Below are 19,749 nucleotides of genomic sequence, written 5' to 3'. Positions count from 1 at the left end.
TTAGAAATACTGTACATTTACCACACTTACTACTGCTCTCTGTTAGTCTCTGTGTTGTTCCGTGGCAGAAAAGCACACAGGACACAAAAGCCTCGCTGGTTTACATCTGAAATAATCGTGTATAAAATCTTTAATTAATTTTGTTACAGTGTTAAGGGACGCTACTAAAACTTGCACTGCTTTGCCAGCATCCGTTTCACTTAACTACACACTTAGTTGCAAACTTTCAGCAACTTCATTGACTTCATCAGGTTTGGGTTTTCTTTCAGGTTTTGTCGTTTCAGCTTTTTATGTTTTTTTTCTTCTCCTAAAACTGGACAACTAGGTCTGTAATTGTCATCTAACTGTTTACTGGAAACACATATATGGATATAGAGAGAGCGCATGTAGAAAACAGCAGAAAATGTTTCCTGGTCTAAATTATTTTCTTGATATTTCTGCTGACCATTTCCATGTAGAGTTCTTCACTGATTATAATTGCTAGAAAATTGCATGTTTTTGGTTGTCCCTTTGGACAAATGGGCTGAAATTAGTGGTTGCACAGATCTGCAGCTGACTCATTACAACATAAAGCAGCCGACTGTGGGACTTGGGGTTTTTTTGGATCTGTTATTTTAGGATGGAAATTGCTGAGTTGGCAGCCAGTCTGACCATATAAATCAACAGCAACTGCATACTTTTAAAATGACATGGTGCATAATCAATTTAATATGTGAGGTTTAAGGAAAAATAGCTTTATTGGAGAAGTACTGATAATAAAAATGCAACCTATGGTTCCTCTCAGGTCACTAAGGGCAAAACCATAAGCCAGTATTTATAACACTGGACAACTGGGTCTTTCTTTATCAGCCAGCCTTCCTTTGGATTGCTTCTGAATGTACAATAGCACCTAAAAGATTTATATAAGTGACAGAAAAAGGCCACTGGTACATAACAGAGTTATTGCTGTTGTCATCCCTTGAGGGGACAATAATATCAGAGTGCAAAACCAGCACGGATAGTCCTGCTGTGACTCTTGAAGATCTTTCTTCCACTTTGCAACAGAAAGTCATGAACACCTCCAAAGCATCATCCCCTATGTCTTCTGGTTTTAAGGCTGCTTTTTGATTGATGCTTTAAGAGAAGCAGAAAGCCTGGAGGGATCATACATAATTCTACTCTCCCTGTGGTGCAGTGGCATGCACTGCAACTTCTCTTTCTGAAGTAATCCCAAGAGGAGCATGGAGTCACAGTGTCATATCACACTATGGACTAGCAATTGTTAAGTCAAATCTTGGGACAAGTTCACAACATTTTATGTGTGGGGAAAAAACTCAAGCCTTGCATTCACACAGGATACTCTGGGGCAGAAGTGACAGAAATCTTCTTGGGAGGCACCCTTCTGGGGGGTGGGGTAGGGGATAGCTGGAACTAATGCACTGAAAGTGCACAATCTTGTCATTTATGGATGCTAAGACACTATAGGAAGATAGGAATTTTCAGATGGAAAAGTATAAAAATAAAGGAAGCAGGGTGAGGGCCTGCAGAATGTGTAGAGCCACAGCCCTTTCACTGTGATTAACTGCAAGGGCTCATCAAGCTCTCACTGTCTGTCTTGCCATCAAGTCCTGTATTCAATATCTGATTAATGGAATTACTTATCCTCCTGCTGCAAGTAGAAAAGCAAAAATCTGCTCATGTGTAAATGGAACATATGTTTTCTATTCAGTTATTTCATAGGTCTTCACAAACATGGCTAAAAACTAAAACCAAAAATTTTCAAGTATTTTTCAAGTATTATTTTTCAAGTATGATTGAAATTGGCAAAGTTGTCTAAAATTTGCCACAGGAAAAGAACAGAGAATTAATACAAAGTAAATTCTTTTCCTCAGTGAATTTTTTTTGAAAACTAATTAATTTAAAAGCACAAAGGACAAGCTCTTTTCTATTAATTAAGCATTATGGAAAACATAGGGGCAGATATGAGACAATACAAAACTGGCTTCTCAACTTGAAGAGACCAAGGTAGCATTCATTGTTATGACCCTTGGGTTTGATATCAGAGGCATTAAAACTGAACGGATTAGATACAACCCATTTCTTGAATTCAAATATTGGAGTATAGAAAAAAGGCAAACAATCCTGCAGTCATGAATGTATTTCTTTGAAATGCTCCAGAGATTGAGGGGAGGGGAAGAGGGAAGAAAAATCAAGGGAACACAAAAAGTGTCCCTGAGTTAGAAATGACAAAATTAAATTGACAGGTTTTGAATTTCAAAATATATTCTGGAGTAATTTATTTATTTCTACCATTGACTTAACAGTACAAATTAAATATTTAAGTACATGGAAGTGGGTTTTTGGAAAGTCTTTTGGAAAAGCGAAAGATACTGGGAAAAACAAAGGAAAAGGAATTCAACAACCCATTTTGCTGGAATAACTCCTTTTAAACTACCATGTTCTGTAAAAAAAAAACAAAATGAAAAAATCCTCACTTTTAAGCAAATAAAAGTCCTCCTGAGAATCCAGAGACCCTAAAAATGCATGAAGTATATTTTAATGAGGAAAAAAGGTTTATTTCTATAATATAATTCCAATTCCCAATTCACCATTCATTTTTAGTGTAGGTAAGAGATAAAACAAATGAAATGTTTAGAAAATGGCTTCTAAAAATAAACCACTTGTGCACCATTTTCTTTTTTCTTTAGAAACATTATTATCTGTAACCGCAGACAAAATAATTTTAATATAAAAGGCTTCCTTCATAATGTAAACAGAAAGGAAGATTTAAGGGCAGATTATCAAATACTGTGGAAATACAGCTCTGACTGATTAATGAAAATGTATAGCTTTAAGCCTTTAGAATTGTTTGATGACATATCCCCTGAATAGGATGCGATTATTGACAACCACCAATGTCCAGGAAATCAACTGTCACCACAAGTTTTAAGTCTCTACAAAAGCTACTCACTTCTTTTTTTCCACCACTCAACAATATTGCCTTTCAAAACCATATTATCTTTTCAGAGCAATTGCTTTACAACTTCTGTTGCTACTTAGGATATGTATCATGAAAAACAATGAATTGGTAAAATGAATAAACTTTAAGAATCTAGTGCAGGCATATCTTGTTCTTAGAACTGGTTTGATCTCAGTTATTTAAAATCAAAACTTCAAAAAGACAAAATAAGCAGTACCTGTTGATCAACATTTGCTGACTCTATATGGTACAGTGGAAATTACTACACGTTTGTCACAAACTTGACACTCCAGTTCAAGGAGTGTAATTAAACCTGTTATTTAAATTACATTTGCTCAGTGCATCAGCTCAGTTTCTGCCCACTCTACAGGACCAGACATGCATGTGTATAAGCAAGAAGGCAGCTGGCTCTTGCTCAGCTAGGTGGAGACCATTTTCTCTAAGTTCAAAGGAGAACTCAGGCAAATCATACTTGTCATACCTGCTTTTAGATGAGATTTCCTCCTCTCTAAACTACTGCACCGACAATAGATGCAGAATTCTCATCTGCTACAAATGTAACTCAACAATTCATGTATTTTTTCCAACTCTTTCAGCTGAATTCTCAGGATTGTTGAATTCAGTAGGATGAGTTTTACAGTAACTGAGTGTATACATCCAAACCCAGATGTTCAGCCACAGCATCTGTTACAGAAGGAAGAACAGCAATCATCACATAGCATGATGTGATACTTCTAGTGGAGTTTCTTGCTTTTTATACCTTTAGAACTTCAATTACTTTTACTGCTACACTCACATTATCTGTACTACTTGTTCTTGGAGGATGAATTTTCCATAGTTCAAACATTTTGGAGAACTATTAAAACCCAAATGCTATTTTCATAATTATTACCACTTTTTTAAAGGAGGTTTTATCCCCAAATAATTGATAGGAGAAGAAGAGTATTTGGTACAACAATAATATTTAAGGAGGAATAAGAGGAAACTTTCAGTTTGCTGGTGAAAACAGTTTGTCTTACCTAACTCTCAGATTTTAAACATACTTAGTGGTGCAACTTGCAGGCCAACCATATGGCAAAATGTTTAGGAAAGTTGCACTGGTGAAAGCAGGCTCAAGTAACACGGCTCAGAAGGTGCTCAGGGGAAGCAGCCTCTGACAAGCTTAGCATGGTGTGTTTGGATATCTTTACTCAAGACTTTTCCCACCTACACTCAGGACTGAATTTTACTTGGAAATCCTTTTACTTGAAAAGTGAATTTTGTAAGATCAGGTATGTATGCATGCCATTTAAAAGATGTGTTTGGCTGAGATGAGATGAGTCTGGATCAGTGATTTCAAGAGAAAGAGGAGGGGGGGAGAAGGAAGGGAAAGAAGTTCTGAGAGTTATAGAATAATACATTCCATCTTTAAGGATGGAAAAAACTTTAAGGTCACTGAGTCCAACCATCAGCCTAGAGCCATGTCCATCATTATACCATGCCACATATTCTTAGAACATTTCCAGGGATGGTGGCTCAACCACTTGCCTGGGCAGTCTGTTCCAATGCTTTACAACCCTTTCCATTAATATTTTATCCCTAATACCCAATCTAAACCTCCCCTAGTGCAACTTGAGACCATTGCCTCTTGTCCTGTCTCTTGTCACCTGGGAGAAGAGACCAGTCCCCACCTGGCTACACCTTCCCTTCATGCAGTTGTAGAGGGATAAAATCCACCCCAAACCTCCTTTTCTCCAGGCTAAACAACCCCAGGTCCCTCAGCTGTTCCTCCTAAGATTTGAGCTCCTGCCCCTTCACCAGCTTTGTTGCCTTTCCTCTTTCTTCTCTAAGAGCCTTGGTTGTACGAGGAAGGCATTTCCTGACTTCAGTCTATAAATTGAGAGAATGAAAAAAATCCCCAGAAACTGAAAAGTGTAACCCGACTGGTTAAGTACCCTGATTTTTTAAGCCTTGAAGTAAATGGTAGGAGGTAACACTCCTTATTTTGTCACTGTTGGTATAAATATGGATGAAGAAAAAAGTGAAGTGGAGAGGGAGGTAAGGATGGGAAATGAAAACCAGTTATTCTTCCATGCACTAAGGAGCAGATACATTCTCTGTATGCCATGAATTACAGAGTCATGACAAGAATCCCACTGTCAGACAGAGGAGCTATAGCATTAGGGAAAAAAAAAATCTTAAAAAAAATTTATCACAACTGATGTGTGTGAAAATCCAGCAGGGTTAACTATTTCATCTTCACAAAGAACTGTTTTCTTTCTTGTGCTTTTTTGTTAGGTGAAACAAAACAGGTTCAAACCATTACACTGATTTAAACAGAATGAGGATGTTATGTGTGGGTTTTTTAAACTATTAACCAATAAGGTTCTGATAAATGTTGCCATGCATAAGGCAGCACCTGAGGCAGTATTTTTCCTCTCAAATGAAAAAAAGGGACCACATCTAAAAATTTACAAATTAAACAACAACAACAAAGTGATTAAGAAATTGAAAAGCACTGGCATGGGGGAAAAAAAGCAAACAAACAAAAAAGATTTTCAGCTATGCTTTGAAATTAGATGGTGAACAGATGCTTTAGAAAGATAAAGAAGGGCTTCTTTCAGGCAGCACAAGTTTTAAGCAGCCTTTGGTAGGACCAAAAGGCCTCTGATGCTAGATGAGAGAGGTGAGATCAGAAAAAAGCTGTGTGAAAACAAGGTGACTTTGCAAATGAGGGTCTTGCAGGAGAAAAATAAACCTTTGGAGAGAGTTGCCACACATCTGTCCTTTTTTCTGCAGTACCAACTGCATCCTGCTACCTTCCTAGCAAAGGACTTTCTCTGTCCTGTGTTTTCAGCTGTCCTATGTTTCCATCAACTCCAACCTGACAGCTCCTTGTGCTTCACAGTTCCCCAGAAATCATATCAGAATGGTTTTTTTTGTCATTTGTACCTGAAAAAGCTTTTTCAATAAGCCAGACTGATCCAGTATGCAATCTGGAGCAGAGGCAGGGATCATCACACATCACCTTCCAGAGCATATGTGCCGGGCTTCTCTTCTCTTTGACCGGTCCTTGTTCAGGCTAAAAAAGATCTGCTTGAAATTTTTGTACATTGCATCCAAGATCTAAATACATTTTCTGCATGTTTGAAAGGTAAATTAAACTACCAGGAAGCCCGTCAAGATTAAAAACACTGAAATCCTCTTGAACTGATGACAATTCCTTCTCTTGCTTTTCATTATACTGCTACACTGCACATAATCAACTTTGCTGCTAAAAGATAACCGACGGCAAAGAAATTCTAGGAAGAAGCAACTTGAGCCTATTCAGTCATTTGCAGGAGGTGGATTATATAATTAGTTCAGAGCAAAACCTGCTCTTTATTAGCATAGTAATCTTGTTGAACAGCATTCATCTTTTTCACGTCATTTTATAGTGTGTTATTCCTTTATCAATCATTCAATTAGAACACAGTGGCTTACTGGAATTTAATCTAGGCACTTAACACAAGGTTTCCTTGCTTTTCTTTTCCCCCTGGACAGGAAATTTTGGAACATTTTGGGCCATATGCTATAAAAGTTGGTGCCATTGCTCAAGCTAGATTATGCTGTGGTCTACTCTATATAACCATATAAGCATTTTCCATCTTGCTTTCTGAGCCCACATGACCCAGACTCGTCAAGAGGAAGAGACTAAGACTACCAAGGGGTCTTTACCTGCATTCTTCATAAATTTAAAAGGGACTATTTTTCAAGAGTAAAGTGGAGTCAACAGCAATTTTTTTCAATAAATGCATCTTGTGTTTATAAAATATTTCAGTTTACCAAGAACACCACTCATTGCAGAAATTTGTATGTTTCATGCCACAAATTTTTTAAGAATTAGCAATTTCAAATGAAAAAACTGGCAAAACAAGATACAGAATGGAAAGGGGAAGAAAACACAAGAAGATGTGATTAATTTTTTATTTAATTACTTTTAGTTTGCGAATTTATAATACTTCTCAAGAATTAGGCTCTTCCTCCTACTTGGAGAATGAAAAATGTGTCACAATACTATAAACTCTCACTGCATTAAAGGATTACTTCTCTATCATGAGTAGAGAAGTAATCCTTTAATGAAAAAAAAAAATTAGAAAAACCACCTTTTCTAAGTTCAGAAAGCTCTCAGGATTTGTCTGTGTTGCAGCAACCCATTAACACAAACCTTGCCTTGTTCTGACATACCAGTAAGAGGATCATCCCTTCTTCTGGTTCCTCCTCCTTTACTGAAACTCCTCTCCCTGCAGTTTTCAGAAGCAGCTCTGCTGCCAGCCTCTCTTTCCATTTCCCAAGGTAACCTTAAATCTTGGCTTGCTTTTTTTTTTTTTTTTTTTTTTCAGTTTGGCAAACATTTTATTTAACATTTCATCACACTTTTTGAATAAAGATGCTGACCACGCCTAAGGGTGGCCAGATGTGACATGTTAAATATGGCTGAGGAGTTATAAGGGGCTGGGCAAGATTTAACACAAGCTGTGACTTCACTCTTTAAGTGCAAGGAGTGACCAGTACACATGGTGACAGAGTGGTTCTGTCACCCTTGGCTTTGACTTTTTAACAGAGCTATTTGGAGAGAAATGCTAAATAAAGTCCAAAGGCCGGGTATGTCGAAGAAGGCAGGGATCCTGTTTTGATTTACAGATAAGAAGACAGCTTGGCACCCCATTCTCTGCCTGAGTTTCCACTGCAGCACTTCTCTGTGGGGGGATGTGTTTAGATGAAGTTTCACCTTTGTGTCTGAAAATAATACATATAAACTGTTCTTTCTTTGGGTTTTTTGTTTTGTTTTTTTCTCTCTTCTTTGTGTGGCAATAGTAAAAAATAGCCTGGAGTTCCTGAACAAATTTACATGAGGGATGGAGTACTTCCACTGAAGATGGCAAAAAAAATTCAGCATCTCTGAGAGATCACAGCTCTGCTTTGTACAGGGATTGCTGTTAAACAGTTAAAAAAAGTGCACACAAGTGGCAGTCTGTCTCCTCACAGAGAAATGTCTACAGCTACAGCTAGGAGAAATTAACCGACTTATCCCAGCACTTTCTTGCATGTCAATGTCTAACTTTTTAATCACAACCACCCTGCATAATATGGAAATTAAGAACATCATCATTTCCAGTAATTACCAGAAACATACACATTTTCCAACAGGGTGACATTATGTCATGAATTCCCTTGTCAAGAAGAAAAAAAGGACAAAACATATCATACTTGTTTGAGAAGGCAAAGTGATAGATTTGTCATGAGGGTAATCATCTATATAAAAAAAAATTCCACTATTATCAACTTCCTGAATTTCTGAAAAGGGATTCATTTTCTGCCTGAGCTAATAATGAGCATTTTTCTTCTATTCATCATCTTCAGCTTTTTTCTCTCTTGAGATTCATTTATCACTAGCTACTGAACCTGAGAAATAAAAAATAGGCAACATCCTTTTTTGAAGTAATGACTTGAAGACTATTAAATCAAGAGGCAAAAGATGGATTTTGAAGATGTACATTCAAAATTCTGGTACCAGCTGCAGGTTTTTAACGAGGATCTGCACCACTGGTTTAGTACAGGTATTGGAGAAAGTAAGTTTATCCAGTGACAGCACAAAGTAAGGAACAGAAATTTGTTTTGTTTTGTTTTTCAGATAAAATTCACAGTAAAAGGAATTAACTGAAGAAATAACAAGATCAATGGCACTCTAAAGGACAGTTCATGCTGCAGGAATTAATCTAGGATGATCATTCAAGTGCATTTTAAATCTAAAATGGCCTGCATTAAAGCAGATCAGGCAGATACTTGAAGTCTTCCCAACCCATCTGCCCATGCACACCTCTCAGCCTGTCAGACCCTCACTTGGCCACTGATTGACTGTTTTGTGTTAATGAGATAGGGAGTGATAGCCATGCTGGGGTAAGTAGCCCAAAATTCTCTTAGGGTACAGTGTGGCCTGAGGCTCCCTGAGAATCCAAGTCTCAGCCCTGCTCTTTGGCAGAACTAAGATGATAAAGCTAAGACTTTTCTGCAGGGAAAATGAGGAAGAGACAGCATTTGCACTTTAATTCTTCTCTGGTAAGATTCTGCTGTCACATTGTCTTACTATTCCTGGCTTGTATTTCACAAGACAATGAGACCTCATACTATCACAGCCTGTGGAAGAACAGGAAAGAAGATCCCTTACACACATGAGATGGAAGGAGCAGGACTTTCTTTGCTTTAGAGTAGGATGCCGAGAGAAGACCCCCCCAAGTGCCCTTTTACCTCATCCTTTGCTTAAGGTTTTCTGGCATGGCAGGAAAAACCATACAAATAATCACTGTTGGAGGTGCTTGCCTGATGCTACTGGGTGTTTTCACAAGGTTACTATGTAAGGGCATTCACATCTCTCACTTGGGTCCTGGCAGAGGTCTCTGGGCAAATCAGTGAGTCTAACTTCCAGGAGAGGGGTGCTTCAGCAGGATTCACATCAAGGTATAGGTTTCAGACATTAACTGGTTCTATACTTTCCATGGTGTCTCACTGGGATGCCATCCAAATACAGCTTCTTGCTCTAACTTGCTATGCTAGGCAAGTGTATGGGATTTGAGAGATTACTCTCTGAGATTCTAGCATGCTGGTCAGAAGCCAAAATGCAGACAACACCTATGAAGTCCCAGAGCTAAGCAATTTTAGTATGCAAGGCTGACTGTGCAGGAGAGGCAAATTTCACTGGCTTATAAAGCTGGTAGTGAAGCACAGACCCTCTGCAATTTATTTTTGCAGTTTTTCCAAAGCCAAGGAGCAGCAGAAAGGAATGAGTGTAAATTCAGTCTCCACTCATGGGCTCCCTGCTAGGAAGAAGAGACAGCTTTCACTTTTCAGTGTTGTATTAACTAAGAGCAGGACTGGAGGAAGAGCAGAGGCTTTAATATCTGATATTGAAGGCATCAAATCATGTCAGAGGTCAGCAAAACAATTTTATCCTCCAGGTGATTTCTAGACAGAGTGCTCTAACAGTTGCCAAGAAACTCGGCTATCTCTAGGCAGCACTCTAGAAGTAAATATTCACAGCTGTTTCTAGAATTTTGCATAGTGAGTATTGAAATGGATTCTCTACTTAACACAGCAGACAGCTAGACAGAACAAAGCAAATTCCATCAATCCCTTACATTTGTTTATGCAACTCATTGTTACTGGTCACAGAACAGCTTTGGCAAGCGAAGGCATGACAAAAACATTGCTGTAGTTTATACAGAGAAATCCTTCCCATCTGCCATTTTTGTTGTCAGTTGTTTTATATTGATTTCTCTCCATGCAGTTCCAAGTTTAATCTGGGCACAGCTGCACTGAACCAAGGAAGGTGAAGTAATTTTTCTCTTCTAGTGAAGCAGAAATGAGGGAGAAAATGGCACGTATCACATATTTTTTTTCTGGTAGGAATATGCTAGAACTTCTTTGCTGCAACACTGATATAGATTAAGCTTGCACTTATGATTTTGATACAAATATTTCTGGTAATTTCATTTTATATGTAACAAGCAAGATGAAATTCACACCAAGGAGCATGTTCTCAAGTAACTTCTTCACATGGGAATGAGCTGACTCAGCACATGAATTATGGAGTCACAACTACATGGTGCCATATTACAGTGCTTAGATTTATAAAGATTTTGCCTTAACTATAAGCAGCATTGCTTGGGCAATAAAAGGATTTGATCTGTATCTACCTGGACTTCCACCTTATTTATATGCTGAAATGGCACGTGGGATGTGCCCTACAGGTCATTATCAGTGGTCATAAGGGTGTATACATTCCTGTGGGGTCTCTCTCAACTCCAAAACCCTTCTGGTCACAGCACAGCCATGACAGGGAAACTGTAAGCAGGCACTGGAATCATGACAGCAGAGCATCTATTGTACATGAGCAGAGGCACAGAGGTTCTCGACCTTGCCAAGTGGAGTCTGAGCTGGAGACTCACTCGTACCAAGCACAGGGAAGACAGCTATTTAAGTTAAAAACATGTCTCTATAAGATGACCACAAAGGCATCTAAATTAAAGGATTCCTGAAGTAGTGAGGTTTGGGGCTGCTAGCCTAACTACCAGCAAAGCTCAGAAAGTTCCTGTTAGCTCTTTTGTTTCTATGGTAGCAGTAGCCTTGTCACGAAAAAATTCCAGTGGCACAGGACTACTGCAGATACATTAAGAAACCTGAAATGCAAAAGTTGACATATATCATTATATGTTGTGAGGAAACTAATCTTGTTTATTTTTAAGGCTTTTCCATTAGAAGGACTGAGTGCAACAGAAAATGTTGCTAGGTGTGCTCACTTCTATTCATAGCCCCTTTCAATACACTGAAGTCGGACAAAATCCACTGGGTTTTATTTACCAGCAAACCTTCATGGCAGATAAAGGAACCACTGCAAGAAACCTGCAATTCTTCTTTGCTAATGAGCATTGCTAGATTATTGTGTGACAGGAAGAATATGTCAAGGGAATACCTTGTTGAACATTTAATCCTCCCTGGAATATGCTTTTGTGAGATAAGTAATAATAAATATAATGTGCCAATTGTCTAACCTATTGGGAAAGACCAGGTACATGAACAGCTTGATGCAAATATGGGAGAACCTGCTGACAGGCATGGATGTGGGTTAAATGCCATTTACAATGACAGCACTATAGGTGAAAGCCAGGCATGTATGTCACTTGTGTAATATCTGGAAAGTGTCCTCCTGCTGTTGACAGGAAGGACTGACAATATGAAGTCTTTTCTTACGATGCCTGATACAAAAATTCAGGAATTACTAAAGTGGCCAGTAGAAAAATGTAGGAAAGAAAAAGAGGTTCAAACAGTTTATTTATTAATTAATAGGAATTCAAAATGACTGATACTGTCTGAGGTATGCAAGATACACCTTTGTGATATGGAGTTCCAAGCTTTAAGCATGATATCAATGAAGGGCATGAAGTGACACACATTTTAAAGTTCTAGAGATGCGTGGTTGTTTCTTCCAACCAGAAACTTTTAATTTATTGATTAGGAGAGTCCACTATTTAGAGAGTTAATCTGTTTTTCTTTCAAAGGTGTTAAGAGCATGATTCATCTTTTCATTTTGCTGAGCACCCAACCAGAATGTCCTTCCATTCTCCCATTTGGATAGTCATTATAGAGCACAGCTTCCCTATCTGTTCCCAAATTCCTAAACAAAATTGTCAAAGCTCTCTCTGTCAGCTATGCATATAAGAAAAAAGCTCCAATGGTTTCCAAGAGGAGAAAGATAGGTTGTTCAAATGGTAAATGAGGATATTTGGAATACATCTGTGGACATACACTTTGTCATTCCCTACTCAGTGCATCTCCAGCTCAGAAGAATGGATTCTCTTACACAGCAGCAGCTGTTACTGTTTGGATTGTAAATAGTCATAAGCCATATGGTGTGGCAGGACAAAAAAAATCTTCACACTTTCTCACATGGACAAATATTATTATAGCAAAGCATAAACACATCAATATATATGTCTTTTCTCTGTATAGTCATCAGCTTGATGCTAAAAAAATATTGCCTTCCAGATGAGCAGATTTGGTTTAGATTTTTAGAATTTAGATGTCTTGACATAAAATAAACATAGGTGTGCAGTAGATACAGCATTTTCAGATTGACAGATGAGGTGAAAGAGACAAAATACAAACTGAGGTAGTGAAATGGAAGAGATGATAAGGAGAGAAAAAAGTCTATATGCAATTACTATGGAAGAATATACTGCTGTCTACTAACCAACTACACAAAACCAGCCTGATTGTGGATTATCATGCAAATGGATCAGCAGTTTCTTCATGCATGTGAATTTGAACTTTCCACCTGGTCAGTGGTGCATAAAGAGTTTCAGATGTTGGTGGATTATATCCAGACAAGAAGAGCCCTCTCAAAAAATGATGAGACCTCTGCTTGGTAAGGGAAACTGAAACAGTAAATGTGCCCAGAACTCGGAACAAGGAGAAGATGCAGTCTGCTCCCTTGCTGTGCACGAGCTAAGGGCTGCTTTCATTTTAAACCAGGATTTCTTCAGCGTTCATATTTTAAACCTACTGTGCTTTTTATTTATGTTATTGCTAAAGAACTGTTTAGCTTATCTTTTTGCTTCAAGCACTTTAATTAAACTAAAGTGTGATCACTCTTCCCATTGTGTGGTGAAGCTGGCAACACACACAGTTAACTTACAGCTTTACAGAGCCAAGTTTCTGAGCTACACCCCAAAAGTCTTAACAGAGTGACAGTGCACTTGCCAATAGCAAACACTGGCACATCCTATTCGTATTTAGACAGACCCCATAACAGAACCCATGACCTGGCAATTAACACTTCTTCTGTTCTACGCTTGTCTCAACCTGTATCAAATGCTACATTGACACCAACTGGCACCACAGAGTGGTTCTGAATTCACATTAAGAAAATCCCCATCAACAAGAGATTTTGGTTGTGACTAGCTGCACCCTAAATGAAATGAGCCAACGATAAGGATGGCAGGGTACTTCTGAGCACACAGGAGTGACTCCTGACCTCAGGACACCAGCAGTCATGACAGAAGTCAAGAGAACTTCCATATTCCTCATCCCTTGATGAGAATCACAGTATAAACCTGATCCATGAAGCAAATCAGCATCTAATATGAAACAAAGAAAAAAAACCCCAATCTTTCCACAGGATTTGGTGCCCCTGCATCAAACAGCCATTTTGCTCTAGTGGCATCCCTACTATTCCCAGTTTCCATTGAAAATGACTTTACAGTTCAACACTTTTTGACCATTGTTACCATTTCTATCCTGATATCATAAAGCCACATTCTGTTACTACGTATTTTGTTACTAAAACTCAAAAGTGGGAGCAAAATGCCTGCAGATAAGGAGAACAGCTCTACTACTGCCTTTTGACAGGGGATGTGGCTCAGACCAATGATCCAGTAAGGATCAGATATCCTGACTCACTCTCACCAAGCCGGCTGGATAACCCCAAAGTCAAGACACATGGGGAACCAGTTCACCAAGTTCCAGTGCTGAAATACTCCGCAGAGCAACTTGAGAACCCCCTCCAGATCTTGGCTCAGCACAGCAGTGTTACTGCAAACATCTCTTCCAGTGTGAACACCAGCCTATCTTCTTCATGACAATCAGCTGGCTTCCTCCACAGTAATGCAAAGCATTTGCTGTTTGCTTTTGAAATTACAACCAACATTCCCAAGCACTTTTCTTTTAAATACTTCTATAAAATCCCAATGTTCACACAAACACAGCCCCATATTTCCAGAAAAGGGAAATCCCACAGACAGAAGATTTCATTGCATCTTTTTCATGTAGTGTTTCTAAAGTTCAGTCTTGAGTGCAGAGCTCTGCTCTTGGCAGAGAGATCTCATCTGAGAAGAGTACAATCAGATGATGATAGATGTGCTAGTGTTCTGTGAGAAAGGTTGTAACCGCCCCCTCCAAAAAAGAACAAACCGAGATTTTCTCCTAGTTTTATTTTTTAAAGAGATATTTAAGCCACTTTGCAAATTAATCATGCAGGAGGCATTTCTGAAGTCTTGAAGTTGATATAACTAAGTTGCAAAGGTAACTTCCATGCATGGGAACCTGTTCAATATATATGTTGAGACAACCACAGAGGCTGTCTTTGCCCATAAAACTCTTGGTTTACAATCAGATTACATGATTACAGCCTAAAGGTTCTACAGGACAATCATTTCCACTTGCAAACCTGCTGTTGTGAGCTAATGACGTTAGCACAAATTACGTATACAAGACAAAAAATAGAAGAACTTCATAGCTTGCAGACTTGAGCTAAATTATATGGAGAAATATTAGCTTAATTCACACATTCCTAATATGCAGGTTGCTTGTGTACTCCTGTATTTTCAGCAGAGGAACAGCCAAACGGTTACTTTAGTCAGAGTATTTTAAAACAAGGAACTACAAAAACGCCCTCACAAATTTGAACAAGTTTTAGATTTATCATGCACTCCCAGCTGCAGTGCTGCCCATGGAGGAAACACCTAGGGGCAGCTGAAACAGTGTCACCAGACTAAATACACCAGCAGAGTAAGAAAAAATTACTGACATTTGAAGAAAATGGAAATGGAAAGATTTTGTGGGAATAGTATACCACATGAACAAAGCACAATTCACTTTGTAAGCAAGTGCAGTAAAATGGGTTGTACTGTGGCTTCCTCAAACTGATCTAAGGCTGCCTCTGGCAATGCTGGAGACAATAAGCCAGACACACTGATTATAAGCTTTGCCAGATAGATCAGGCTCCCTTTCTCCCTCAGAAAAGAAAGTGTTCTTTAAGTTACTTTAGCAAGCCTGCAGTTGATTTTTTCTTTTCGTCAGGCTAATATGAATGTCCTGATTACCATCAGCAACAAGAGAAGGCACAATAAAGTTTACTTGTTCTAACCTGCAGCTATGCATATAAGTACCTCCCTTTACTTAAGCAGCATTATTCTGTCTGGCCTTTCTGCTCTTATGGACAAAACTTAGACCTAATAAACCCACAGTCTCTCTTTGGATGAAATCAATAATTCAATGACTGAAATATTAGTTGCATTTTGATGGCAAAAAAAAAAAAAAAAAGAATAAAAGAAAATGGCTACTTACAGAACATGCAGGATACTGCTCTCATGAAGAGAACAGTCATAATTAGTCACTTTTAAAATATTTTTCCCCGATCACAAATAAAATTAGGTTATGATTTTTTCCTTTTCCTTTTTTAAAGTAAAAAACCCACATCTTTAAATATCAAGATAGCAATACCACAAATTATTTTGAAAATCTGGTTTACACTTATCTTAAAAGCAGCTGCTTAGACAAAATACATCTGTTTAATGAGCTGACGTGTTTCCCTCTCAGATTCTTCTGAAAGCCATGTGAACTAACTGTGAATCAGATCTGTATCTTGATATTAAAAGAGAAATCACATTCCACTTCCCAACAGAATATAGCAGCAAACGTGCCTGTTACTGTCTATAATGGCTACATTATGTTTCCCACTTAATAAAAGACATATAACCCTGCAGAGAGAATAGCAAAATCACTTCCATCTTACTTTTCAGAAACTGCTGAATAAAACTCAGAACAATAAAAATCCCTTTTCCCCATTCACATGGTTTACTCACCATCACTTTATTCCAAAACTCAGTTTCACTTGAAAAATGATCCATAACAATGAAATGATTTCTTCCTTGTCAAAAGTATCACTCCAATCATTTAAATTACTGAACGCAGGAAAGGAAACATTGTGCTGCACAGAGCACTCTAAGCACACACTGTTGTTTTTGCTGATGCAATGAGGCTTCTAAGCAAACGAGCAAGTTTGCAAGCAAGCTGGGTAGTGGCATTTTCCTTATGATTCAAAAGTGAAGTATGCCTCAGCTAACTGAATGCTCACACAACATATAATAAAGGAACTCAGGGATTCATACACGTCTCTAACACAATCATTTGTAAAACTTCTACTCATATTACCATCTCTAAGTCTGCCACACCTCAAAAATGACGAGCCAGATACAAGCTTCTACTGGGTGCTATGTGCAGCCAAGAGAAAGACAGTTTCAAGCCAGAGGCTTGTATTTAAAAGTCTCTGAAGTTTAAGTCCCTAAGGTGTATGAAGTTACATTCCGTGTATGGAATGTAACTGTGGGACTCCTACTTGCTGCATATATAAATATGATAAAGTTCATCATAAACCACACATTAAAAATATACAGTCTGCCACAATGCATTACCAGATTAATGCACAAAACTACTGTGTTTGTAAGAAGCTACAAAAATGTATTTAAATAGGTTTATAATTGCAACTTTTAACAATTACCACCCTCCTCCCTCAAGTGCCAAGGAAAGCACAGAAGAATTTGCAGGGTAATTTTCTAAGAAATGGGCATAACAAGATCCAGGGAAAATCTAAAAGGTGTATCTTCCTTTCCACAGAGGTGCAGACCTGTCTGAGGGCTGAGAGGCAGAGTTTAGAAATAAACCTCTGCCTTAGGATGAAGAGGGGAAAAATCCATAACAATCTAATGACCGCCTGATAGGTGAGAGTCTCCTGTGCAAGATGTGTCATTTATTTCATCAATCTTTAAAGCTTCTGTCAGCTGCCTTGACAGGTAAACCTTGTGAAGGTTCAAAATCTTTCAAGTTCCAGACATCAGCAAATAAATGCCGATGCAGACCTTTACATGACCATCAAGCCCTCACCGGATTCATCGAGTAACCTTTTTTCCTTTGCCAGCTTTTACTTTTTCTGACACACTGAGGTCTGAGGCAGTATTCCCTCTACAGCACTTGATGTTTCCTAGTGAGCTGGGAGCTCTGCAAGTGCTCCATCCCTTACTGCCTTGGAAACTGCACCGAGATGAATGTTCTCCAAGCTACAAGTTTTAACATTTAAAAGCTCATGTTTTCTCCCAAGCTTCTCTCTTTAACATCTTCCTCTGATGCCCTTGCTGTGCTTGCAGGTTCTTCTCACAACTCCGAGAAGAAGGCAGGCAAAATTAGCTAAGGACATGGATTAAAGGAGGGAGTGGCTCTTAGGGGAGTCCCAGCACCCTCTGCTGGGGCTGGAGTAGTGGGAGGTGGCTGGACCAGCCTGTGGCACTTCATCCTCATGGCTGGGATGACCCCTCAACAGCTGGGGAATGAAACTCCTGCCCGGTGGTTTTCACTGGGTGAGAGTGCACTAATGCTATGGTCTGTTTAATTATAAACAGAAGAAAAAACTTCTCCTTTCTTACAGCCTAGGAAATTCTACATAACACCTAATAATGTAAATATAAAACAGCATAATATCTATGCTACTGTAATCTGAACTGGTTACACACTCTCAGGCAGCCTTTAATTAGAGAAGTGGGCCAAAATGAAAAAGAGAACAGAAATGCTGTGTTTACATCCAATAAAGTTTCCCATGCTAGTGAAATATTCATACTGGACTCTGATTGCACTTGGGCCTGACATATACTTTGGCTATTTAACACACTGATGAAATATACAATCCAGCTATCTGATCTCAGATACCCATCCCCAAACAATGTGGAACAAATTTAGATGCACCTTTAATCACCACTTTTTTTCCCCGGTTAATAGTTTCCATGTTCTACTTATACAAACCAAATTAAATAAAACACATTTCTGATTATCCTGTCCAGAAAAAAATATCTTCAATCTATTATAAGTGATTTTCAACCTCTTTGATTTGCAAAAATTAGCAAACTTTGTTACCGGTACGTACATTTTTCTTGCTTTATTCTCTGAATCCTTCAACTCAGCAAATAAATATAACTCTGGCATTTTGTGGAACACAGACCTCTTTGTCCTTTTGCAAAAGATCTTTAACCCTCTGGGCTTTCCAGTTATGAACAGAATGTCTCCAATATCTTATCTGCTGCTTTGAACCATGTTCATTAAACCCAGTGGGTTGGAAATATGTCTCCACTGTAAGCACTAAAGAATTTTTGTAGATCCAATACATTACCATGATAGTGTTACTTTATTTTACTTAGTCATTTTATTTTGAGAAGCATCTGAGACCATGTTATGAAATTTAATTTACATTGAAAATTACTTCATCTTAGATTAGTTATTTAAAAAACTAGGAAACAATTTCCACAGTTAGAAATATTGTGGTGAGAAGCTGTGATGTAAATGTTAATTGACTGAGTTCTTAGTTTTGAAGTAATATTTGGAGAAGAGAGTTGAAAAGGAGAGCAAAGGGTGAGTGATGGCAGCTTGTGCACTGCAGGATCCTGTAAGATTGCACTTAGGATAGATATAGCAAGGAAAACCACAGAGGTGAAATGGTGCATGGTAGAAACCATCTTTAAAAGTCTATTTATTTTCTTTTTTTTCCTTTTCTTTTTCTCTTTTTTTTTTTCTAATCGTTTGATTCTCATGCTACACAGCATAAAATCTTCCATCAAGATGATAATAAACATCTATCAGAGATCTTTCTCTGCTGCGTTAACAGAAGGCCAAATAATTCAGAGACCAGTTGAAGTTCAATTACATTTTTCTGCAGTAAGCCAGAGAAAGGTGCAAAGTAAATCACCTCTATGTACCCTTCCTGAAGTTCTTTTATATTGATCCCCCCCAGAAAATGTGGTTTGAACATTTTAACATGTTCATCATCTAGTATATTTTGTTTTTTCATGCCCTATTTCTGAAGCAGAGCTTGTTCCTGCAGTCACATACTCCTTTCTGAGCTGTGGAAGTGGTGCAGTTCACCCCAGTGAAGGGCCTAAATCTTTACCCACTGCTGTCACACTTCAGAATTATCTTATCCTGTGGGTGATTAAGACAATCCACTGTAATACTACTGTTCTCAATACAACATGCACACGTTTCTCCTTCCCAACATTTAAATCACATTATTCTTCAGAATCGTGACTCCAATCTGATGAGCAGAGGAAGATTTCACATCTGATTTACTTCGGGAGGTCTGGGTTTTGCAACATGAAATAAAGTTGCAGATGGACTTTTATTGACTGAAGAAGCATTGCAGTGGCATAGAAGCCCATCAGTCTGAAAGTTAGAATCTAAAGTGAAATTCCAGCTGCTGAAATAAGTCTGTGCACTGGTTAATATGACAGTTAATAATTCTGGACTTCATGAGCACCAAATTACATGCTCCTTTAAGGCAAATAGCTATCTTTTAGAAGGAGTTCTATGTCCCCTGTAGCTCTTTCAAGGAAAACTGATCACCAACAAAACTACTTTTAACTGCCCATAGATATCAACAAAACTGAGATTACCAATGT

At 38.3% G+C, this 19,749-nt stretch overlaps 1 protein-coding gene across 3 annotated transcripts in view; it reads right to left on the bottom strand.

The window, feature by feature from the left end:
- LOC306813091 (SAM and SH3 domain-containing protein 1-like) overlaps nucleotides 1–19,749 on the bottom strand; it is a 515,485-nt gene that overhangs the window by 169,024 nt on the left and 326,712 nt on the right. The window contains exon 1 of one of the 3 annotated variants that reach the window (XM_079328166.1): nucleotides 16,117–16,185. The exons of the other annotated variants lie outside the window; for them this stretch is intronic. Coding sequence (XP_079184292.1) covers nucleotides 16,117–16,161 — 45 coding nt within the window. The 5' untranslated portion in view covers nucleotides 16,162–16,185. Of the gene's footprint in view, nucleotides 1–16,116; nucleotides 16,186–19,749 lie in introns of those variants that run through there. 3 annotated transcript variants of the gene reach the window in all.

This window comes from Erithacus rubecula (genome assembly GCF_903797595.1).
Source record: "Erithacus rubecula genome assembly, chromosome: 2".
NCBI classification, from domain to species: Eukaryota; Metazoa; Chordata; class Aves; order Passeriformes; family Muscicapidae; genus Erithacus; species Erithacus rubecula.
The sequence above is the reverse complement of the archived record's forward strand: the minus strand, read 5'-3'. Positions and strand labels throughout refer to the sequence as shown.